Source organism: Equus asinus, chromosome 11 (assembly GCF_041296235.1).
Source record: "Equus asinus isolate D_3611 breed Donkey chromosome 11, EquAss-T2T_v2, whole genome shotgun sequence".
Classification (NCBI taxonomy): domain Eukaryota; kingdom Metazoa; phylum Chordata; class Mammalia; order Perissodactyla; family Equidae; genus Equus; species Equus asinus.
This window is the reverse complement of record NC_091800.1, coordinates 45,174,052-45,199,543: the sequence shown is the minus strand read 5'-3', so window position 1 is coordinate 45,199,543 and position 25,492 is coordinate 45,174,052. Positions and strand designations below refer to the sequence as shown.

The 25,492-nt window shown below is 35.2% G+C and overlaps 1 protein-coding gene across 9 annotated transcripts in view; it reads left to right on the top strand.

Annotated features, from left to right (window-relative positions):
* PCDH9 (protocadherin 9) overlaps positions 1-25,492 on the top strand; it is an 871,934-nt gene that overhangs the window by 310,180 nt on the left and 536,262 nt on the right. For 5 of the 9 annotated variants that reach the window (XM_044779875.2, XM_044779873.2, XM_044779877.2 and 2 more), the window contains exon 3: positions 19,747-19,848. The exons of 2 other annotated variants lie outside the window; for them this stretch is intronic. In XM_044779875.2, coding sequence (XP_044635810.1) covers positions 19,747-19,848 — 102 coding nt within the window. The remainder of the gene's footprint in view (positions 1-19,746; positions 19,849-25,492) is intronic. 2 more of the 9 variants (XM_070480878.1, XM_070480877.1) reach the window with 1 other exon arrangement.

Sequence of the window (25,492 nt, the reverse complement as noted above, 5' to 3'; positions counted from 1 at the left end):
TTATTTCTTCCTCTGAAAATTACAGCTCACTGGAAACAGGAATTCATTCAATAGAATTGATTTGGAACACAAAATGCTACATAATTTTCAATACAGTCATGCGTCGCTTAACGACAGGGATACATTCTGAGAAATGCGTCATTAGGTAATTTCGCCCTTAGGCGAACATCTTTGAGTGCACTTACACAAACCTAGATGGTATAGCCTACTACATGCCCAGGCTATATGGTACTAATCTTATGGGACAACTGTCATGTATGCAGTCCGTTGTTAACCAAAACGTCATTAGGCAGAACGTGACTGTATATCCATGTTATATAAGTGCACAAGGCTCCATAATTTTAAATTACATGGGCTGAAGATGGGGAATTTGTGTTTTGTTGCTGCTTCAACAATTGGCTGTAAAAAGATGATGAATTGCGAGGTGGTTACAGACTTTAATTTTTTGATTGAATGAAGGGATTGTATTTATAGAAGGTCATTCAGCTCCTGTGGGGAAGGTTATTAATATAAGAAATTATGTGCTGAGGTAAACCACCTCAGTCAGACAGTGAAATTCATCATTCAAGACTTGTTTAGGGACATGCAAAATACACTGTAAATTGAGTGTCTCCCTTTCAAGGAGATTTATGCTGCAGCTCAGGAATTTTCAGAAAGTTGTGATAAGAGTCCTGAGGATTAGTGACCATCAGAATACAATTAATTTTTCTTTAATTTACCTGGAAACCAAGTCCATTTTGAAATATCTCCTGTCCTTCTTGTTCTGCATATCTTACTTGTAAATATAGGGGGGAAACTGTCTATTCCTATCCTTCCAGAGTAAAACTTAAAAGCACACATCTTTAAATATGTGGGTTCATTGAGTCAAGTCTCTTACAAGGCAAAGAGTATATAAGTAAATGCAAACAGTGTTTCTATATCAAGCTTATGTCCTTCTGAGAATCAGCATGTCAATGTTCATTCTTGGAGCAGTGTGGTAAGGGGTCACAAACAGCATATTATTTAGGTTATTCTAGGGAGCAGATGTAGTATCAGTTTTATGAATATGTTTAAGAAGTGAAAGAATGTTAAAAACATTGCCAGAATCTGTTATTTTGAAAAATGAACATCATGCTACTTTTAAAACTTAATAGGGAGTAGTAGGAACCTGTTATATATAATTTTAAATGTTAATATTAATTAATAGAACCTGACTTTGTATAGCCCTTCATACTTTCTAAATTCTTTCACATCTAATTATCTCATTTAAGGCTCTTAGCCACCTTCCCTGAGAGCTAGGAGAGGGGTTATTATCCCCATAGGGACATAACTACTTACTCATGATTTCACAGTGAATACAATGCTTTTTCCAATGGAACACTCTGAAAACTATGCCTGCATGCAACTTGTCGGAACAAAACAATCCCAGATATTCAATACTTCCAATTAGCTGCAGCAAATATATGGTGTTCTGTGAATGTCAATGTAATGTATTGTTCCATAGCAGAATTTGAAATTGAAAATACTGAATATTTTTATTCAAAAACAGTTTTAAGAATCTAGTACTTCTAGACATTGTGCACAGCATTAGGATATCAGGGGGAAAATAGACACATACACATAATTATTATACAGAGAAATCAGTGTTAAAAAGTTATATTTGCTATGGATGCAAAAGGGAAAGAGTAAGGAGGGGCCAAGCCAATGACTTGGGCTTTGGACAAGTTGGTTTTAAGATACACGAAGGAATCTTAAGTGGAATATTTAGCAAACAATTAAAAATGTAGAATGAAGCATAAGAGGGCAGTTGGTTCTCCTATGAAGCAGTAAATTTGGTTGTCATCACTTACAGGTGGATAGGAGATAATTCAAGGTTTGGAATTGCATGAAATTTCCCAGAGAAATAAGAAATAGTGAGAAGATAAGCTAACCAAGAATGTAGACTTGAGAAACACCAACATAAAGGACATTTCCAATGGGAGCAGAACTGTCAAGGATACCGAAGTGAAGAAAATTATTGAAGAGCAGAGAGATTAGCATTATGGAAGAAAAGGGAAAGAAAGAAGAGTGGTGGCTTTCCAAGAATAATGTTTGTCAAGTGAAAGGAAGCTGAGCCATAAGAAATAAGGAAATTGAAAATAGAAAGTGTAGAATACTCTTTCCAAAATGCACAATGAAAACAGAGTTGAAAATACCAATGAGAGTTAGGTCAATTTTAGGTAAATTTATTTTATCATGATCAAAAACCATCCTGTAAGTATTTTACAAGAGAAGTGTCAAAGTTATATCATTATTTAGATGTAAGTGCATTTGGTATGTTGGGAGTACACGATAACTGGTCTTATCATTGATAATATAGAAATAGTGGGACATCCATTTGATACTTTGGCAGCTATCCTACGTCTCTGCCTATTTATTTTTTCAAAGGGTGAAAATTATTACTATAGTAATTATAAAAACTGTTAAAATGGTAAATTATTGCACATTCTTTTTTCTTTTTGCCTTAGTAAAACTGAATTTGAAAGTCTATTTCCCCCTAATTGTCTCACCCTTTCCTGCGAAAGCAGAGTAATAAAGTGATATAAAACACTGTTTAAAAAGATAGTCTTAATAAAGTACAATGTATACAGTTACAAAAGTTGATGACGAAGACACGTATGGTTATAAGAAACAGAAACTCACACCGGCTACATTAGAATAGAGATCTCCTGGAATCCAAGGAAAGAAAAGAAAGACCACTTGAGTCCGTGTCTGCAATGGAACAGAGAATGGTAAATGAGGCACTTTCTCTGTGTATGTCTCTGTGTCCCTCACTCTGTCTGTCTCTGTCCATCTCTCTCTTTCTTTCCATTTGGTACCTATGCATTTCTGGAAACATCTGTTTACTTCTTTATACTGTTTTGTCACAACTTGTACATGGCTGCTGCTGGGTCCTTGTATACTTAAACCTTTCGATTTCAACTTCAACCACCAACTGAGACTTTCTTTTCTCCCTCTTAGTTTAAATTTCCATGAGAGCACTGGAGAGAAAGAACCCCTCTTTGAGCATGCAGCAGTTTTAACATAAGACGCTGGTCGTCTCAGATTTTGCCTGTCTGGGTATCTGAGACACACCACTTTCCTCATGTGACTGGTCTGTAGGGAGAGGGGATTAGAGAGAGATGATTGTGCGTGTATGCTGGGAAGTCTCTTCAGGGGATTGGATACAGTAGAGGGGGATGGCTTGACTAGTTTATCATAAACATAATGTGAAAGTGAAAGCACACCATTTTAAATTCGCACAAGAGTTCACATAAATAGAGAGAATTATTACTCTGGGGGCATTTTAGCAAGAGAAAATTTAGATTTTTTTTTTCACCTTGTAATGAAATGAAAAGGAATCTTCTGGTAGATTCTATCTTACATACTTTCTATTTGTATTGGATTCTCACACTAAGTATTTGTCACTTCTTTTCCATGAATCACAATGAATAGATATCATGAAAACAAATAGCATGTCAACACATTTACTCGACCAGAGCCCTCTTGAGATAATGTCTGAATTTTCATTAAGACTGTAGTGATTAGTGTTTCTGATTATGATAATCAAATAACTCATTAGTGCTTATGTTTCAAAAAGGATTTAAAATATAAAATGTTTCTAGAATATGGTGAGTCATTTCATTCAGGCTGTTGACAATGGGGAAAACTGAAAGGACAATTTTGACCCTTAATATCATTGCACAAGTAAGGCAAGGGTGCCTGGCTTTTACATGCAGCACATTCCCAAAGGCGCCGAGTTTCATGGCAGTTCATTTTAAAGTGTACGCTTGCTTATACAGGAAGAATAAATTGAACAAAAGTTGTTGCCTTGTCTAACTTGACATCAACATAAACCATCAAATGAGTGGAAAAGGTTTCAACAAGTGAAGTGCATGTTTTATTACTTGGTACTCAAAATATGAAGTAGGCAATTGAAGTAAGGGGAAGTAGGTTGTGAATTTGTTTTTCAAAGAAAACTTCATTTGCAAGTAGTTTCAGTTTAATGAACAGTAGAAAATAAGGTTTTGTTATCTTTCATGTGTATTTTCTGAAGCTTGTTTAAAAGTTTGTAAATATTTGCTGTATGTGCCCTTTATTGGGTGTATGTGTGTGTATGGGTTTATCTTCCTTAGGCAAACTTCGCTTGTTGTGTTTAGCTATTTATTTTAATAAGACCATGGACGAATTTCTATACTTCTCCATGCTTTAGAGAGCTCACTAGAGAATAAGTTTGAAAAGAATGTTCTGTATTTTGAGAAGATACATACAATGTCAATGGGCTTAAAAGCACAAAATACTAGTTGGTAAGGTTCAGTCAGGTCTTGCTCACAATCAACTATTAACACCAAAGAGTCTAAGCTATATGGATAAATTATATACACAGTTGCTATACTTAGAGCTACATTTTTTTCTTTTCTTCTTTGTTTTTGAGCAAGACTAGCCCTGAGTTAACATCCGCTGCCAATTCTCCTCTTTTTGAGAGGAAGATTGGCCCTGAGCTAACATCCATGCCCATCTTCCTCTATTTTATATGTGGCATGGCTTGACAAGCTGTGGGTAGGTCCACACCTGGGTTCCAAACTGGTGAACCCTGGGCCACTGAAGCGGAACCCATGACCTTAACTGCTGTGCCTCTGGCCTGGCCCCTAAACCTACAGTTTGGCCATATCCAAATGCATATTTATCATAGCATTTGGTTTTAAACTCATCAGACCTTCCTTTTTAGCCCATGTTTCAGAATATCTGATTGGCCCTTTCAACCTCCCAGATTCTGAGCATGAGATATTTTGAGTTGAACTGATAAAGGTATGTTTTATGAATACATTTGAATATTGAGTTAAGCAGATGGTTTCTTAATATTTGGTTATAAGTTCCTTCAATGGAAAAATTTTTTTCCTATTAAGTGAATAGCCCTCTGTAATAAATGAACTAGGGGCTCTAAATCCGGTCTATTGATGGGTCATAGTTGTTAGCCTCTTGCACGGCAGTGATCCGAGCAATTTGTGAGAATATTAATGAGCTAAGTTCAAAGGTCCCCTTAAACTCTTAAGCCCATAATTTAAAATATGAGAATGAGAATATGGCTGAATTTCTCTTTGTTTCAATTCTATTAAAAGGAATTAAGATAATTTCTACCCTATGTCATCTAAACAAAATAAAATACATCATCCACTGGCCTCTAAATATTTGACCTTGGTTTGGTCTCTGTGACTTAATTTCCTCATTGATAACAGACTTTATGCTAGTCCTAGTGGTCTAGTGGTTAAGATTTGGCCCTCCCCACCGTGGCCTGGGTTCATTTTCCAGTGAGGGAACCACACCACCCATCTGTTGGTTGTCATACTGTGAGGGCTGCATGTTGCTATAATGCTATAATGCTATAATGCTGAAATGCCACCAGTATGTCAAATCCCAGCAGGATCACCCATGGTGGACAGGTTTCAGCAGAGCTTCCAAACTAAGACAGACCAGGATGGAGGACCTGGCTACCCACTTCCCAAAAGATTAGCCATGAAAACTCTGTGAATAGCCATGGAGCATTGTCTGATACAGCACCAGAAGGTGAGAGGATGGCACAAAATGACCAGGCAGTGCTCTGCTCTGCTGTACACAGGGTCTCTAGGAGTTGGAATCAACTGGATGGCACTAACAATAGAGGTTAAGAAAAGAATCTCTAAAGTCCCTGTCAGTTTAATATTCAATGAATCTATCAGATGTTGAAATCACCAAAGGGAAGGGAATTGCTGCAAATCTTTACTTGCAAGTACGATTTTCAAGCCCAGATTCCAAGCTCTTAAAAGCGTTTCAGTGCCACAGAGGGGAATGAAAAAGCGACCTAATAGGACTTAAAAAGCAAAGACTGAAAGAAAGCAGAGGGGGATTCAGAGCTACAGAGCTCAGTGTCAGACTATGAATCATATTTACTCTGATTTCCTATTTCTTTTCATGTTGAGTCTCAAAAGAAGCCAGCTACCTTATCTGGTTGCTTCCTTCTGCTTCTACACACACACACACTGCAAACTCCTACCCCTGCAAAGCTGGAGAAAGTTATACTTTGTTGTTTAAATTGCCCTTAACTGTTTGAATTATTGCAGAACATTGCGGATTGTAGGATTAATTTTAACTACATCACGCTACAGTGATGTAAGAAAACCAACACAAATTAGTGTTGATGGCTCCACTCTGTTTATCTTATGTTTCTTGGTAATGAAAACAATAAGAAAAAAATACGTGAATAGTCTAGCAGAATCTTTTCTGTTCTTTCCTTGAAGGGGGGTGGAAAAGTCTACTCATTCTTGACAGATCCTCATCATCTCATGCTGAATAAAAAAACCTTTTGTAAAATAGCTTGAAACTGTAATAGAATGGTAATACAAGATCACAAAGAGTCATGTTTTAATGGTATTGAATTTTAAATTAAAAGGCAATAATTAGTATATACATATATATTTTTTTCCTCTTAGAATTCTTTTCCTTAAATCATGTACTATATTGATTTGGAAGTGGATTTCTGTTATCATTATTATTAATATGAAGAGATATGTTTTACAAAATATTCTCTCTATATTGTTTAATCACCTTTAAATATTGCCCCCATCTCCATTTCGAAAAACTATTATGAACTCAAATATTAATCCTTATTTAGTTTGAGTAAATATATTTATTTTAATATCATTGTAGGACAAAAATACATTACTCTCTGACAGACAGCTGTCATTCTGTATTCTTCTGAAGAACACTACCTGGGGGAAAAAAAACAATGTAAAAATGTCACTATTTACTTCTTTTCTCTTCAGACCTTATTATTTTTTCCACTCAATTTTGAGACATTTAGATATGTTGCTGAAAATACATTTGGAAGATGTAGAGAGTTCATCAAATTGGCCACATTTAATATACTATCAATTCTTTGAGGGCAAGAATTATTTCTTATTTTTATTCTTTTAACCAAATCGTTAAAAAGTACTTGGCACATGGAGATTAATAAGTAATGTTTGTTGAATGAATGAATGTGTTTATTTGGGAGGATCTTCCTAAAAGATACAGTATTTAATGTGCTTCTTGAAGAGAATATCGGATCATGTTTGATCATTTTCTTCTTCAGAAAAGAAATGTTTCCTAGTTATGCTTCTTAATTATCAACATACATTCACAAAATAGCTTTTTTACATATATTTCTGTCATCTATTTCTTCTTCATTTTCATACCTTTCCTTACCAGAGGAGCAACTTCATAAGGATAAGGCAGAGAAGTGTTAGCGTTTTAGAGAGTCATCTAGTTGTTACAGTTCTATGACCTGAGGATTAAAACATAAACAGTAAAGTGGTTTTGCTGAAGTTATGTTAGTTTGGAGCTTGGAGACAAAGAAAGTAATTCAAAAGGTGGCCTCTATTAGCAGTGCTTACACATGCAGATGATAAAGTACATTCCTGCAGGGTTGCTCACCCCACACCTATAAGAAGAACCGTTTTTAATGCCTTGAAAGTGAGCATGTTTCTCATGTGACTTGGTTTTGTTCCTTTCAATAGATAGAACTTTAATTTTAAAAATAGCTTTAAAACACACTCTAGTCTTTTAAACATTCAAAGCTAGAAAGATCCCAGACTTGCTCAAGAGTTTCCGTCCAACATCACTGTGATTAATTTCTTTAATTTTACCCTAAATGCTCTGACCTATTTCAAAAGTTACTTGATGCACCAATTCTTTTTCTGAAAAGAACGTGGAAGTGTAGCCAATAAAATCAGCCCTTTGATTGTGGCGTTTTCCTCTTTATGATTAAAAAGATGTATATAGAACATGAGAGTTAAAAATTATACTTTGATTTTAATAGAGTCACACATATTTTCAAAGCTAACAGCAAGTGGCCACACCAGAATCAGTGATATCATTTCAGCTTCTCTGTAGTCCCTTTATCAACTAAATTATTTGCCATTTGAGAAAGATCTAAATTTAGAGATTGATATTTGGAGAAAAAAATCCTACCTTATGTTTTGGGGTAACATATCTGACAATATCTCCCAGATAGACTGCATTTTTGCCTTGGAGAAGCGGAGGAGATCCTCTCACTTAAACTTCCCATTTTGCAGACAAAGATGCTGAAGCTGAGCAATGACGTGGTCAGATGGTGACAGAGCTGAGAGTCAAGTCCATGTGCCAGTTGGCACTTTCCAGTATATTCTAAAGAATATCCTTTTTACTGTAAATCATTGATTAGAAAGTTATAAATTTTCACTCAAATTTAGATAACATACAACTTGTATAAATGAATTTAAAAATCAAAATATGAAACACAAATTACAAAAAACACATCTTAAAATTAGGTATTCAAGGGAAAGTGTTTATATGTTATTAGTGTACTGTAAAAAACCAAACATGCTCTCTCTGTCTTTTTCTCTCTGTGTATGCTCTTAAAATATAAGTTGCAGCTTCAGGGTCTGTTTTAGAAAAGTTTCCAATAAGGGAAGTATAATAAACCACTGAACTTATTTAAGAATTTACCTTGAAAAGACAATATTCAAATAACTGGCACAGCCTTGAATTTTGAATTCACTTTAAAGCACTCTAGATTTGAATCTCTGAATTTATTACCCGATTTCTTTGACTGAAGGCCGACTTGCAGACTATTGTTAAAGATTGGCCTGCAGGTAGCCAAGGCTAATGTTATGGTAAAGGTTTATTTTTGTAAAGCGTTTTTCATGATATAAGGACATAGTCCTACTATAGGAAATTATATTCAGTTCAGATGTTTTAATTTCTCTCTTTACTGCAGAAACTTCAAAATATATTTATAATTCTAGGTAATTATTTTTTCGGAAGTATTTCACCCTACACTCCAGGATGCACCTGTGTTAGACATTGTGTGTATTAACTTAGTATAGTATAATATGTGGTTTCTTTATAACATATTTAAAAATTTATAAATAAATATTTGTATAATTTAGCTATATAGTTAAGGGTAAATCTTTTTGAAAAAATATAGTTTTTGATGGAATAATAATGGAACCAATTTTATATAATAAAGAAATATTTCTTCATATACAAATATATACAATCATCTATATGAAAAAATACATGAAATGTGTATTCACAAGCATGATGTGTGTGTGTTTGCATGTGTGCACACATGTAAATGTAATTCACAAATGACCTCCTTTGCAGGAAAGGAGACTATTTCCTGTGTGCAAGGCCCATTGCTATATCCCTGAACTGACATCATAGGCTCATCTAACTTTTCGTGCATTTTGATGTCAGTTAACGGAAAATATTATAAACTAATGAGTTGCTTTCTTTTCTTTTCTTTTTTTTTTTTTTTTGAGGAAGATTAGCCCTGAGCTAACTGCTGCCAATCCCCCTATTTTTGCTGAGGAACTCTGGCCCTGAGCTAACGTCTGTGCCCATCTTTCTCTATTTTATATGTGGGACACCTAACACAGCATGGCATGCCAAGCAGTGCCATGTCAGCACCCGGCATCTGAACCGGCGAACCTCGGGCCACCGCAGTGGAAAGTGCGGACTTAACCGCTGTGCCACCGGGCTGGCCCTGTTGTTTTCTAATAAATTAGTTTTAGCATTATATATTTGGTACTCTTTCAGAATTCCTTGGAAATTTTAATCAACTCAAAAAATACATTGATTTGTCTATTCATTTTGGTGCATGTGTGTGTGAGGAAGATTGGCCCTGAGTTAACACCTGTGCCAATCTTCCTCTATTTTGTGTAGATTGTCACCACAGCATGGCTTGATGAGCAGTGCTAAGCCCACACCCATGATCAGAAACCTATGAACCCTGGGCTGCTGAAGCAGAGCACGTGAACTTAACCACTGTGCCACCAGGCAGGCCTATGACTTGTGTTCTGAAGCATTGATTACCTAGAATGAGAGTGAAACTCATCCTATTTCTTCCCTGAAGTCTTTCCATTCAATCTGGAAACATAACAGACAGACTTCATCCTTCAATTGCCTGTGAATACTTCTAAAACAAGACCTCTTCCATTATGTTTGGAATTTAAAATACTTTTAGTCAATCTATTTTTACTTGTGTTGAGAAATTTTACCTTTCATTTCTCTTCAAGATATAAATACAATTAAATGATAGATATATGAAAAAAGTCTCAGGGATATTACAATAACAAATAAAATAAACTTAAATGAACTAAAAGACAGTTGTCCTGAATAAAAACATAGCATGAATAATCTTGATTAACCCCAGTACTGAAAATGTCATTATTAGATTCCTTGGAATATGTTTGGACAGAATTTATCATCTCTCCTTAAGTGTCTGTGGAGTTGCAAAGGCCTGCATTGCCTACATCCCTTTATTTAAAATGCAAAATTAAGTTGCAATTGCAGTGCTGACTGGCATTAACAGGGCTCTGCCCGAGCAATGTAACAAGCAATCCTTTTGTAGTTTAAAACCTTTCAATGTCTTATTGCTCTTTGAAATGGCTTTACAGTAAGGTAATACAAGGAGGGGCCCAATGGAGAAATTGAAAAGTATAGAACATTAGTGTTTGAAGTATACTTCCCGAGGAATTTTATTTTTATGCATGCCCATAGCAACTGAGTCAGAAGAGGTGCATAAAACTCTCATATAACATTCATGAACCATTTAAAGAAAATATCGTAATGCGCACAGAGCAGCTACGATTTGTGGTCTTTGTGAAGGAGGTTTTGCATTGCTCTTCCTTGCTGAGTAATGACCTGAAATTGTATCCAGTTTATCTATATCAAGTTAGAGAGCTTAGCGGTAATTGCGTAGGAAGGAATTTACAGCTGGACATAGGAAAAATATATGGGCTTATTCATGTGTTTATGTATTTAGGAAAATGACATTCACCCTCATGTACCCAGCACTGCAGCACCTCTGCCCTGAGGACTCTTTGGCACACCTAATGTTGAGGTCACAGAGGTCTGCGCTGTTATGGCACAGTTAGAGGGAACCTACTGAATAACTTTGACATTGGGTGCTGTTGTTCAATTGTTAATTGAATTACCAAAAATTTCACAAGATTACAAAATAGCTTTTTCCTTCCTCCACACTCTCATTGACTGTTGTGTTGAGAAAAGGAGACAAAATTCAGCCTAACGTAGCCCTCTCAAAAACTGAATGATTATTTTTGGAATATATCTCTAGATCTATTTCTGCATTTGTAAAGTCCCTTAAGAAAAGCCTTGAAGGCCTTTGAATAAAGGGAAAGTCAACTGAATACACAGTCTCCAGAAATGGACAACGTACAGAGTTGCTAAAACTTCATAATAACTAAAGATATTTATGCCAATAGATTCTTCTCAAATACCACTTAAGCAATAACCCACCGAGAGAAAGCTATGTCTTGGTTATGGTACTTGACACTTATACGTTTTATTAAATAGTTACAGTTTGAAAAATGTCAGCCAGCCTATGACAGAGACCATTAAATTTTGGAATAGGATATGAAAGAGGAATTCCTAAACAAAGAAAAAAACAAAATATTTCTTTTGATACTTCAATGGAACCACTTACTGAATTTCCTGACTTTAATTTCACATTCTTGGATTTTTTTCTAATCCTCTTTTTACTTAGATTTGTTAAGATTTTTTCTGGTTGTAAAGTCTTCCTTATATCATAACTGTTTTGGAAGAAATGGGTTTTATTTATCATAAAAGAGTAAATTGATACTAATGCTTTAAAAGTGACCTTCTTGCCACAACAAAATGCACAATAAGAAATATGTCTTTTTATCTGTCCATTTCACTTGATTACCGGGAACTATAATTGAGGGAAGCCAACTGGTCTATTTAATGGCCTGTGCTAGAAGACTATATAAAATCAGCTTTTGTTTTCTCATAAATCCCACGTGGAATCGTCAACTTCTTTCTGTTCACTGAGCAGTGGTGACTACCTCCATCTGGCTAGTTTCTCTGCAAACCTGGATTAAAAATGAAAGGTTTGTTGGCGCAGAGGAGAAAGAAAGTGCTACTGAAGAAGAAAACAGAAGAGGTACCTTTGAGACATCAAGAAGGTAGAAAAAGGGTGTTTCTAGACTCAAAGGAGACCTGAAATGGGAATTGTGAGAAGGATGGAGTAGAGTTTACATAGAATGAGAAGGGTTATTGAGCAGTTCAGGAGTTTTGAAGCAGTCAACTTACATACTAGGGGTTTCTGCTGTCCTGGCAGGACCAAGAGGGTGGCCTTGGCAAAGTCTCCTGGGAAGGGAAATGTTGCAGGGCCCAGAAGTTGAACAGGAGCTAATTTGTTCATATACGTAGTAGGGAAATTCAAATGTATCCACTTAGGTAATATATTGCTGTGAGGAAGTTGCTTCCTGCCATGAATTGCTAAGGGTCCAGTTGGAGAAACAAAGCATGATGAGCAGACCTACTGCTTTGCTCAATGTTTCAGGTTTGCTCAATGCTACAGGTACTCTCAGTCCATGGTACTAAGGCATTACATTTTTGTGATTGCACTTGTGATATAACTATAGGTCTTGGAAATGCTAACTTTTTTTTTTTTTGCAATGAATGTTTCTGTTGGAGACAGTAGAAGAGGAAGACATTTCCTCTACTCCTCTAGGTCCTTCTGTCCAGGCTACGAATTTAAATTCACATGAGACAGACTAACAGGAGAAAATCAAACAAAGCTTTATAACATGTATACATGGGAGACACTCAGGAAAACTGAGCAACTCACCAAAATGGTGGAGGTTCTCATCTTAAATACCATCTTCAGCTACAGACAAAGGAGGATGTTGGGGGGTGGGGGGTCAGTTATGGAGATTACCAGAAAAGTACAGTAAACAAGAGTAAGGTTATTATGCTGATATAAGTCCTTGACTTCTGCATTGATAAGAGTTTTTAGAGATAAAGTCATACCCCCTTCTTCCTGGTACAGAGAGGGAGACACCTTTACAGATGGAGATTTCCCTTACAAATGTAAATGTCTGTTACACAGGGTAACTTGTGCTTTTCAGAGTTTCCCTCATGTCTGCAGTTTTTAAAAGTAACGAGCCCAAAATAATCCTCATGCCAAAGAGACATATCTTGGGGTGGCCAATTCCAATCCCACACAGGCCAAAAAAAAAAAAAGAAAAGAAAGGAGGAAATAACTACAAAGAAATTATCACCTGGAGAGTTAGAAGCCAAAACAATCTAGGTGAATATAAGTCACTGTAAAAGTCTTGCATTTATTTATTTGTTCTTTCATTTCAGTTAAAATTTTCACTTAAATATTTATGCAATACCTAGTGATGCTGCAGGCATTGTACTATATAATTGTCAACAGGAGGATCATGTTCCTTTGTGAAAGAAAGAGAGCAAAACTATATTTAAAGGAAGTAGAGAGAGACCTTTAAGCTGTAGTACCATAGAGAAAAAAAAACTAGCATGTTCCTCACCTGGCTTTAGAGAAACATTTTCTACTGAAAAAAAGGAGGATTGACCCTGAGCCAAATGAGTAAGCACCGAGCGCCCACGTGGTACCTTTACTTCTGAAGATGCATGATTTCAAGCTATTAAGGCTTATAAAGCCCTTTCACAACCATTATCAAAAATCTTGTTGAGGTGGATGGAGCGGATTTTTCACAAAGCCATGCTAATTCTTTTTCTGTGTGCTTATTCATTTTTAAGTATTTGCAAAACTCAGAAAAAGTAAAGAGAAATAAGGCAAATACCCATGTCCCTGATACTCAGAATTAACATATGCTAGTATTTTGTCATATTTCTTCTCCAAGTTTTAAAGAAAAAAAAAAACTCTTTTCTTTAAAGAAGAGGCAAAACAAACAACTTTAAAAAAACAAACAAACTCTATACTAAAGGTCCAGATGGCATTCCCTCTGAATCCTTTACTGACGATCCACCTTTGTTTCTCATTTTACGTAAGTAATCTCTACCTTGAAATTAATATGTATTCTATCCATCTGTATTTCTATGATTTGATTAAGTATTTATATGGCATTTTGTTTTAAAATTTATTATTCTGCATTTTATGTTTAAATCATGATATATATTACCCAAGCTGAATACCTGTGTGTTCATCACACTTTGATGAAAATTTTAGCTTTGTTTTACAATCATACGTAGTGATGACAGGAAAATAAGCCAATGGAGAAGGATACACAGAAGACATTAGAGAGAAGGCTCTAAATACAGGCTCAAGGTTCCTGATTTTAGACAGAGGAGGTTTCAGGATATTAAGTGATTGGAAGAAATTTTCAGAAATGATAAGAACCTACACTATAGACTCCTATAGTGTACACTATAGATAAATTTTTATCAGTTTCTAGAAATACTCATAAAAGTATGTGCTTTGAGGTAAGCATCTTTAGGAATGTTCTAAGAGTCCTTCCCTTGTCTGCTTATAAATAGGAAATTGTTAATGTGTTGGTCTGAGAAAGTATTTTAGAGTCAGGATCCATCACAGAACATACTTTCTGAGAAAGTACTCAGGTCTCATTTTCTGTAGGCTTCAATTTTAACAACAACAGTAAAAATATGAACAGTTAAATGATGCTGAAAGGGAGCAAAAGAGGTAAAAAGAAACCATGAGTATGCGGTGTCCTGGAAGGCTAGTGACATGAGTGTCTGGAAGGAAGGAGTTACCAATTGTGTCAAGTGAGAGGAGGACCGAGAGTTGCTCTTGAGTTACTAATGTGGAAATCACTGGTGATCACAATAGAGCAGTTTCAGCGGAATGAGGCTGGTGGAAACATGATGCATGTGGGTTCTCCAGGGGGATGAGTGGAGAGAAGGTGGCGACACCAAGTACAGACAATTCTTTAAAGTAGATTCTTTTCTGTAAATGTAAATTTCTTATTAACCTTAGAACTTTTTTTATCAAAAGTTTTAAGAATGTTTTCCAATTCTTCATGAAAGGAAAGCTTAGTTTCTTAAAATGTGTAGGAATAACATTTTCGGTGGGAGTTTTTAACAAATGTAATTGTTATTTAATGAAACCTATAGCACAAAAATACAAGGCTACTGACTCTATAATGATTGCGCAAAATTTATAACAGTGCCATTGAATTTTAGCGAACAACCTTGATTTTGTAAGAAGCTTGGAGGAGTAATAGAGTAAAAGGGCATATTACTACTACTATCAAGTCGGGTGGAAAAATGTAAGAAAACTCCTCTTTAGCAAAGAAAACAGCTGTGTCTTATTTATGGTTATGTGATTTTTTTTCCATAAAACTTTTGTTTCGTTTGCTACTGTTGATATTTTTCTCTTGCTATCATGGCTATGGAGACCTTTCATAGGAATTTGTGTCAAAAATGAAAGAGCTAACATGCCTGATTATAAGGCAGGTTTGAGTAGGTATTTCTATAGGTAGTAAATGATGGTTTCCCAGGAACCACAATGGGTGTTTTGAGGAGGCAAGATTTATCCACATATTAAAATAGAGACTATTAATCGCAGGTAATGTAAAACAGCCAATGGATTTTAAAGTATGAAACAAATGTATTTATAGTGATTTCCATTTAATATGATTGTTGTGATTGAGTTTTGGACATCTCGAGTTTGATTTACATATGCACCCTGCAGTATTAAATCTGACTTACCAAATTCATCTTAACCATAATTCATTACATAGTTACTCGTATCAGATTTGGCAAACAGAAAAAAAATTTTTTTGTGGGTGAAATCTCGGGACATTTATAATACATCTTCCTTCCATTTCAGGCTACAGCTCTCCCTGAAATAGAAACTTTTTAGGAAGGATGCATAGTGATTAAATTGTTTTTCCCTTAAGAACTTGCTTTCTTAAAGTTTTAGCTATTTATGATATTTGATCTCAAAATATCGTTTATAGTGTTATTTTTAAATTTCTTCTTATCTTTTGCTCTGATTCATAGATTTGTAATCCTCAGGGGCTATTTATATTATAATACTCAAAAATTTTTTAAAAATTAAGAAGTAACAGTGGGTTAAACTTTTGTTGATTTCATTCTCTGTTCTATAAACAGAGGCTGCTCCAGAATCAGACACGGGAGAGGCTGAGGGGTGAAATCTCGTTGGGATGGAGGGGCTTACCTGAGTGTCACAGTCGTATTACAAATGCACTCATTTTGCTTGTATTTTATTTCCATAGGGAGGTTGACAGAGAAGGAACAACACTTAATGCTCCCTCTTGGCACCACCGCTGCATAGAAAGCACCTATCCTGTTATTTGGTAGTCATCCCTCACATTAAGTCCAATTCTATAATTTCCCATCCTTGGATCCACTGTTAAATTTAGTGCACTAACAACTTCTGTCCCTATCCTCAAATCATTCCTCTCATGATCTGTGGCTAAAGCACTGTCCAATTACTTGCAGCTCACGGGCCAAGTCACAAGAATTCATATCTTCTAGACTTTGTGTATGCTGTTCCTTCTGTTGTGAATGTGTGCTAACCATCCGCCCATCTTTCAAGAATCTTTCCTCGTACCAAACTCAGCAGTCTAGTCTTTCTATCGTCTCAGTCCCTTAGCAAATGCTGCATACATTTTTGTGTCTCATTTTCACATAGCATGGTGGCTATTCATTTCCATGTATGATTTCACTGCTAGAGTGAGAGTATTGCAGATATTAAATGCCACATCTTGGCGAACCAGTAAAATCCTGACGCATAGCATGCACTCAGTAAATGTCTGATGATCGGGTAAATGAACAAATAAGCAGAATAGAATATGTGAATGAATGAGTAAATGGACGAACCTCTTAAGGGAGATATGGCAGAGGAGAAATAGCCCGAGTCTTGTCACCCAGGAGTGCTTTTGTGGGGCAAATCCTTGCACAAAGGACACTGAATATATCTGAATCTCTCTCTCCCCCATCTGTTAAAGAAGGACTATATTTTATAACTCTCTGCAGAGGTTTCTTGTGGGTAATACATAAAATCTTGTATGTAAAGACATAATGTATTATACAAATATAGGATATTTTTTCAAGGTCAGAAACATTATGATACATCTATGAAAAAAAAATCACCCAATATATGATGGGTTAAATAAGGAAAAGGAAGAACAAATGCTAAGATGCAAAAGCTCAGATCCAAAGAGGAATGAGGCCAAAATTTGCTGTAGTGTCCTAACCCAGGGATTCTAAACTCTGGTTGCACATTAGAATTGCCTGGGAATTTTGAAAATATTTTTGCCTGAGCTCTAATTTTTCCAGTGTGAGGTGGGACTCAGTCATTGACAGTTTTTAAAACTCCCCAGGTGCTTCTAATATACAGCCAGGGTGAGAGCCACTGCTGGGCCACAGGAATTGAGGGAATGTTTCTAGGGAGAAAAATTGCTTAATACATGAGATGTTTTAAAAAGATTAATCAGCATGAATAGATATGAGGAGAGGCTGGGGACAGGAATTGAGTGATTAAAATGTCTAGGAACATCACAGATGAAAATAACTGTTTTAAGGCCTAAACTTTTTTTTTTCTTTTTAAGAAAGCTAAGGTGCTGTGGAAAGATATCAAACATAGGCCTTCATAATTAGCAGTGAAGTTGTTCAGACAAACTTAGGCACATTCCAAGAACTAAAACTGGCAGAGCAGCATTTTACAAAGTACACCTAAAAGTTACTTGGGCTGCAAGCAGAGGTTAAAATGGCAGTCTCCATTTGTTTCATTACCCATGATGAGTTCCTAGAGGAGGTAAGTTTGAATAGGGTTGAACTGACATTGTTATAGAGAGGATAGGCATAAAATAAGTTTTTTCAAGCCCAAAGTTTTCTTAGTATGGTTTTGGGTTTGCCAGTCATGCTATTACCAAAAGTTCGGTCTCTGATCCCAATGCCAATCCAAATAATGAGAACAGAGTCTTGGGGGGAAAAGGAAAGCTTTACTTTGCCAGGCAGAGGGAGCAAAGCAAAGGGCCAGTGCCCCAAAAGTTGCTTGCTCCCTGTTAAGAAATGGGTAGGGGCTTTTATTTGGGTTTTAGGTAGGGGAAGGGGACGGTGGATTTCTTGGTCAGCGTTTTCCCATCCACCTGTGTGTGGGGCTGCTTCCAGTGCTGGAGACAAAGGATTTCTCGGATGAGAGTCCTTAGCTGTTTATCTCCATAGTGGAAGGTAGGCTCTGATGTCAGGAAGCCAAGGAGTTGGGCCTGGGAAGCTTTGGCTTCTTGATATTCTCTGGACATTAGTTTCTCTGTAAAAGAACTTCAAGTTTCTGGGATCAGCTGCTTTAGTGGGAGCCCAGTTTAAGGCCATCTGGGCTTTAACAATTTGTAACTTCTATTTGGTTGTAAAGCTCAGGGAGTCAGAGGTTAAAGAAACAAATATTTACATATGAGTGTAACTAAAGAACCAGGGAACTAGGATTGCATGTTTTTTTAGTTTTAATCCCATACATGCCAGGTTCACTGTAGGGGAATCAATATCAGGGCTGATATTAACCATGAGCCAGTAACAATGCCTTCCTACTCTGGCATATTGCTCTTTCCCTTAAACAAACACAAAAATAAATGAGGTAGTTACTTCATATCTTCAAAATGTAATGAAGGGCATCCTGGAATTCTTTTTAGTATTTTTGCTCATTTTCTGTGATTTTAAAATTATTTCAAAGTAAACAGTTTCAAAGAATGTAAAACAAGGGTTTTAAAACATGTTTAAATATATAAAATGGTGGTGTTGAGATGAAAATATACTGAACTCAATATACTAAACTCAAACTCATTTGCTTTTTAAAATGTCTTTGGTAGCAATTGTCTAACAGATTGTTCTTTGGGATGGGGAAAGTAAAATTTCATTAGTGAATCAAAAATGTGACATACTATTTTGAAAAAATATTATCTTCCCTATTTGTGTCATAAAAATCTGTACGTATGTTACAGTCTTATGGGAGGGGAAAGGGTGTATACCAATGATGAACTCTTTGGTGAGGCCCTACATTATCTTTTATTAAAATGGGAACCTTAGAAACCCTAATGTTATGTTTAACATATGGCCAAACAGCAATGCTTATAAACATTCCTTGCCTTCAATCTAATAAGAGATTTAGGAAAGAAAGAAGCAAAGTAACAGAAAGTGAATAATATCTTATTTTCACATAAAAAACTCTTACGAGGAATATGGAAAACAGCCATTTTAATATTTTCACAGAGAAAAGCCAAACCATAATTTAATATCTTATGTTCTACAATTCACATCCATTTACAAGTGAATTATTTTAGTTAACCTGTTTTTAAAAATACTTTATTTTGGTACAGAAAAAAATGAACTAATATTTTAAGACAAACTTTTAGTTTTTCAATTTTATCTGTTTCAAATATATCATTTATAAAGGCTGTGCAAGGGGTAAATAAGGTATGGAGCTTGGTCGCAGAAAGCTGGGTGGCAGCCCAACCTTGGGAAAAATGCTTTTGATACCTCATTTTCCTCATCTCTAAGTGGGGATAAAAACAATATCTAGGTCACAGGTTAATATGCGTATGATATATGTCAAGCACTTGAATAATATCTCACACAAATAGTAACACCATATAAGATTTAGCTACTAAAATCATAAGCATAGTAAATAAATATTGCTTAAAAAAAGAAAGGGTAAAAATACAATAACTACATCTTAGATTTCTTTAGTTTTAGTTAAAAATTTTCACAATCTGTTTATCCTGGGGACATTTTCTTTATCTTTTTGGTGAAGGCTCAGTATTAATGCATGTACCTATGAGCATAGATCCTTGTTAGTTCAAATGGTTCTTCTTTACTAGACTCATAGCAAACAACCATGTCTCTCGATAGACACTCTAAATGTGGAGTAGTTTGTCACAATTATTTGGTAATCTCTTTCAGTGTAACTCACACAGCAAAAGTGACAATATTCCTGTCACTCCTCAGAAATGTCCCAGCTCTGCGGGTTTCCACATTCAGGAGAATGAAGAAAGCCATTACGAGGTATGCCATATCTTTATAGAGACCATGTTAGTACTGAGCACTTTGCATTTTCCTGGTGATTTTTAAATACTTTAACTATTATAAATATTGTCTTTACTGACCTCTTTTATAGTCATAATTTTATACTAGTACCTTTTTTAACAACTTTAAAACATTTTAGAATAAAAAGCAATCATCTTTTTCCTCATTGGTAATAGTCCAACTATTAAATATAATGTCTTGTCTTAAATGCGAAGTGTTGAATTTTACCTATTTTCGAAGAAAGTAATAAGCAACTTTCTTTTGGAATTAAATGTTCTTAATTGATTCATTTTTACTAGTTGAGCTAAAAGATACACTCATCTACTTCTTGAAAGACTGATTTGTTTCATTCCCTATACTAAAGGAAGATAAGACTGTGCAGCCTAATATGAACAGGTTAAACTGGAATTTTTCTTAATCTTTTTCTTTTTTTACTACTTTTTCTCAGCTTGATCCTTTATTTCCCTGTATGTTTTAATTTAAAATAAAAGTCATTATTTTCCTTTTTTTCTTAATGAATTCACCCACTGTAAAATGTAGAAGATCCACATATCTTTTTTCTTTTTTATATGTTGGGAAGGCTATTCCAGTATGAATTACTCTAACATGGCTGGATGAGGAAATCTCTTATCATTTATTTCATTTTTTAAAATTGTGGTATAAAACACATAACATAAAATTTACAATTTCAATCATTTTTAAGTGTAGAGTTCAGTGGTAAGTATGCTCACATTGTGCAATAGGAGATCCATATTTTTAAGGAGTTCTCTTTCAGTAATTAATTCTAATATTAATACATGTATATTTGTTTCTCCTATTTTCCACAGTCATAACATCCATGTTGACATAACACACATGACTGATAGGTAGATAATATGTATGTGTATCTATGTATGTGTGTTTGTTAGTGTATTAGTATATATTCTATTTTCTTATTGAAGCTAGGTTTTTTCCCCATTCCCTTAAAAGTATTGAAAACCTTTTGATTATTACTAGCAGTAAAAGGTTTTTGCACTTGTTGTTGCCAACTCTGGGAATCTATATTCTGAAATGCCCCAGTTGTAATGTAGGTCAGAGTAACTACTTTGATTAATAGAAATCTGATTAAGTAAGCAACTTCTTTTTGTACAAACCGTTAATTGGGCAGGAAAAGGATATAGTGATATTTTTGACAGTTTTCTCCCCTAATTTTTTATTCACGTATTTTTCTGCTTTTTCTTTGTGTGGATCTAACTATTCAGAAACAGCCTTCTGAACTTCACTATATATTCTTCTTCCTGTTTTACTTTCATTTTCTTCTTTATCTCTCTCTCTCCCAAATCTTAATGACTTGACAGTTGAGAGAAGCACCGTAATTTTTTAACCCTCTGATTTTTCATCATCACCATGTATGTTTCAAGTATCTAGAACACAGGTGTTTCTCCCATTAGACACTCTTATTTCATCCAATAATAACAAAATGGCCCTTAATCTATGGCAGAAATAAATGTTTTATTCATAAATAAAGACTCATGCAAATCTTTAAAAAGCCTATTGAGAATGTTCTGAAAGCCACTGAAATCCAAGTAAATTTCAAATTTCTAAGAATTAAGTTTATAACATTTTTGTGTCTGTGTTTTTGAGTAAATAATGCATACTCCCCAGACAGGTCTTTCATTACTCCAAGGGGATATGATGGGGAAACTTTTACCAAAGATTTCCTCATTTTTTTGTAGAGAATTTAATTAAGCTATAATTAAAATAATTTTCTATGAACCATATTTTTTTCTCCCCTGGATATTTTATAGGACCCAAAACATAAGGACAGAGTTTGTACGGGGTTTATTTGACTAAAGTTCTGGGGAATGTGGGCAAGAAAATGATACTCAGAGTTATGATGATGATTTATATTATGACTCCAATTATCAAAGAACAGTGAAAGTAAATCCGCTGTGCTATATTTATGAACAAAGGAAAGTAGACACATTATTTTAGTAATCTCTTATCCCACAAATTCTCATTTAACCATCATACTCCAGACCCATTGCAGTCTGAATGGTTTCAGACTAGAGCATCTGTAAAGTCCTCTGTCTCTCTAACGGTCTAAAATGCTAAATCAAGATGATGACATCAACAATGAACACTTTTTTTAGCACATACTCTGTGCCAGGGTCTGCTTCAAGCTCTCTGTGTATATTATTCAGCCATCATTTACATTTTATCCTTGATCAGGTTAAATGGCTTTTGATAATAATATGCTTAATTTCTTAAGTATACACTTTTTTAAATGGAGAGAGACAATTTCTGATGTTTCTTATAAAATGAAACTTGAAGATAGAAGTTGCACCAGCTTTGGAGTTCTATAAAGCATTGTGAGAGACGGGGTTTCTGTATAAATGCTTAATATCTGCAGACCAATAATAAAGAGGATAGTTTTGGTAACCAGTTCCTTAAAAGTTATTAACCTAGTGTTAATCATTCTTGAGAATTAATAGCAAAAGGTGATTATAAACTGTAGAGTTTGTGTCTGCCATATGTTATTATTTTGTATTTATATTGAATTATGTGCTAAGCCTGGCAAATGTATATTCCTAATTTTTAATTTTCTCACAATTTATACTTCTCTTGAATCACCTTACTAAAGTGAAAAATAGCATGTTTGTCTTTTTTATCATAGAAAATATTTAATTGAATAAAACTATAATGTTGAAGTAGAAAGTCAGATTTTGTGTCAATTAATGTTGATTAATCTGAATCAAGTTATTAAATTTGTATTAGATATTATATACAAAATAAAACAAAGGCTGATATGACTAGCAACCTTTTAATCATTCTCAAATTATCATTAACTTATTACTCAACTTAGATATAACAAATATTGCTTACTTATAGAGAAATGTTAATATTATCTAATGGGCTGTTTTTGTACCATACTCTATTCTAAGCCCGTAATATGTATTACCAATTTTCATCTAATCAGAGATATTACTGAGTCCAAAACATGCCATGATTTCATGTACAACTAAGAAAAAATGCTGTCAATTAAACTCTGCCTATTTTTGATTTCCTTAATATATATCTTGCTTTAAGATATGTTAAAATATAGAAAAATTTACATATTAGAATTGTTAAAATAGAGCTCATTTAAAACTGACAACAACCCCATTAGGTAGGGTCAACCTTAAAGATAAGACAGCTCATTATTTTACCAGCAAAATGAGTTTCTTTGAGAGTAGCCAAAGAATTGCAATCAGGACGAGCATGCTATGGCAGACCATAGGCAAATACAATAAACAAGAGAGAGGAACATTATTTGAGGAGAAAAAGGAGGTAATTGGGAGGGGTCGTTTTGAAGGAAAGTCGTTTAGAGAAAAGCAAGAGTTCAGGGTGGTGATGATTTCTCGCTGACTGAGTTGCTGGGGTAATCAATTTCTGTTTGGGATGCAGTGTACATTTCTTCCTATTAATTAACAATTCTTTCCTGTTGACTGGCTTCTGTTGGGGTCTGTAATTGACTATCTTTCCTGTAATTGACTTCCAGTGGTACTGTGTAGGAACTCCCCCTTCTGGACCCCTGACTCCATTTTAAATGAGGTTTCCCTTTATTAATTTTCACAATAGGTACTATTATTATTATTATTCCCTTTTACAGATGGGGAAACTGAAACACACTAAGATTACATAATTTGCTCAAATTCACACAGATCGTAATTAATAGAGCTGGAATATAACCATAGCAAAATGGATTCAGAAACTGCAAAGTTAACTACTCTGTGATAGTGTCTAAGTCACAAAAAAATAATAATCACAGGCCTTTTGACTGTCAGGGACCATAGAGATTATATAATCATATTACCAGAGCATAGCTTGAAGACAAGAAAGATGGAGTAGCTTCCCTACGTCACAGAGCTAGCTAGAGATCGCTCTAGGGTTAGACTCATGTTTTCTGATCCTGGAGTGATCTAATGACTGCCTTCAAGCTGCATAAGAAGTTTGCAAACAAGTGTCAAAGAAAATAGTTCATATTTGAAATTTCTCTTAAATTGGATTTCAAATAAGGTGTGTAATTTAAACTGTCACATTTAAGTTTTCTCTTCCTGGCAGGCCTTCTGTGTGTCATTGGATACATAGAGAACCATAGTGTTCAAAATAGAATCACAGGGGCCGGCCCTGTGGCATACTGGTTGGTTAAGTTGCCCAACTCTGCTTCAGCAGACTGGGTTTTGCGGGTTCGGATCCTAGGTGCGGACCAATGCACGGTTCATCAAGCCATGCTCTGGGAGGTGTCCCACATACAAAACAGAGGAAGATGGTCACAGATGTTAGCTCAGGGCCAATCTTCCTTAGCAAAAAGAGGAGGATTGGCCGTATATGTTAGCTCAGGGCTAGTCTTCCTCAAAAAAAAAAAAAGAAAGAAAGAAAGAAAATACGAGTCACAGAAATGAATAAGTGCATATCGTTCTCTTACTGTAAATGCATATTACCTTTACTAAGCATCTTTAATCTATAAATTTTATCGTCATTTTCCTTTTCTTCCTTTCAATTCCCTTGACTGTAAAACAGCGTAGAAAGTAAGCAGATAGAGCTTGCAGGGTCTATGTTCTGCAATCTGTAGGAAAATGTCTCATAGTTATTAGAATTCACACAAGACTGCATCTTAGTAGGAGTAGCTGTTCCCCGTCACTGTTTTTGATGCTTGAGCTAAAGTATTTTTGCAAAATGGTCTAGTGTTCAGCGTATGAATTTTTGAGATAAGACTTTTCACTTGTAGCAATGAAATCCGAAAATCAATGTCAGATGGAAATCTTAGCTCTAAGAGTTAGGGAGATTGATGGAAGAGTTTTAAAATAAGTGTGAACTTTAGCCGCCAGACTTTGGAAATGTGGCAGTTATTGCAAGTGTGAAATTCCTGAGTGCAGATGGTTGATGAAGATATCCTAGGATGGACCATGGCGGTAAATCTCCAGACCAAAATGGGGAAAACTATTTTGATAAGGGATATATTTCTGACCTTTTATGTAAATTTATAACGCAGGTTTTGCTGGACTCAGATTCATAGAAGTTAAATTCTCATTGGTTTCATGAACATTCCAATGGTGTCATTTGATGGGAATACTTAATAGAATAAAAATATTGCAAATGGACAGTGAGAGGAGTGTGTGGTAAGAGAACTAAAATGTATTAAACTGTTACTATTACTATGTGTCTTGCATTTCATATTCATAACTTTATTTAGGACAATAGTCTTCCAGGTAAGTTAAATATTCCCCCACTGAAGATGATGTTGTGGGTCCACCTTGAGCTTAGGTCACCAAACCAAAGGCACGTTGAGGGCTAAGAGTACAACTGGGCACAGTGTTTGTAACACAGCTAAGAAATACTCCTGTCTACATTAACAATACCAAGTGGAGTAAGAGCAAAATGGTAACATTATCTGCTACTTTCAAATAAAAAACGGGAGATGTAAGGCCAAAACTCTGCTTTTGTCTTGGTCTTTTCTTCTTTTCCTTTTCCTTTCTGCACTTATCACAGATTAACCTTCACTTACTTAACTAATAGTCTGGCTCTAAATAAACAGAACTTAATGTATGAATATTACACTACATATTTGCATTTTCCTGTTCTTGGTGTATTATATAGTCGT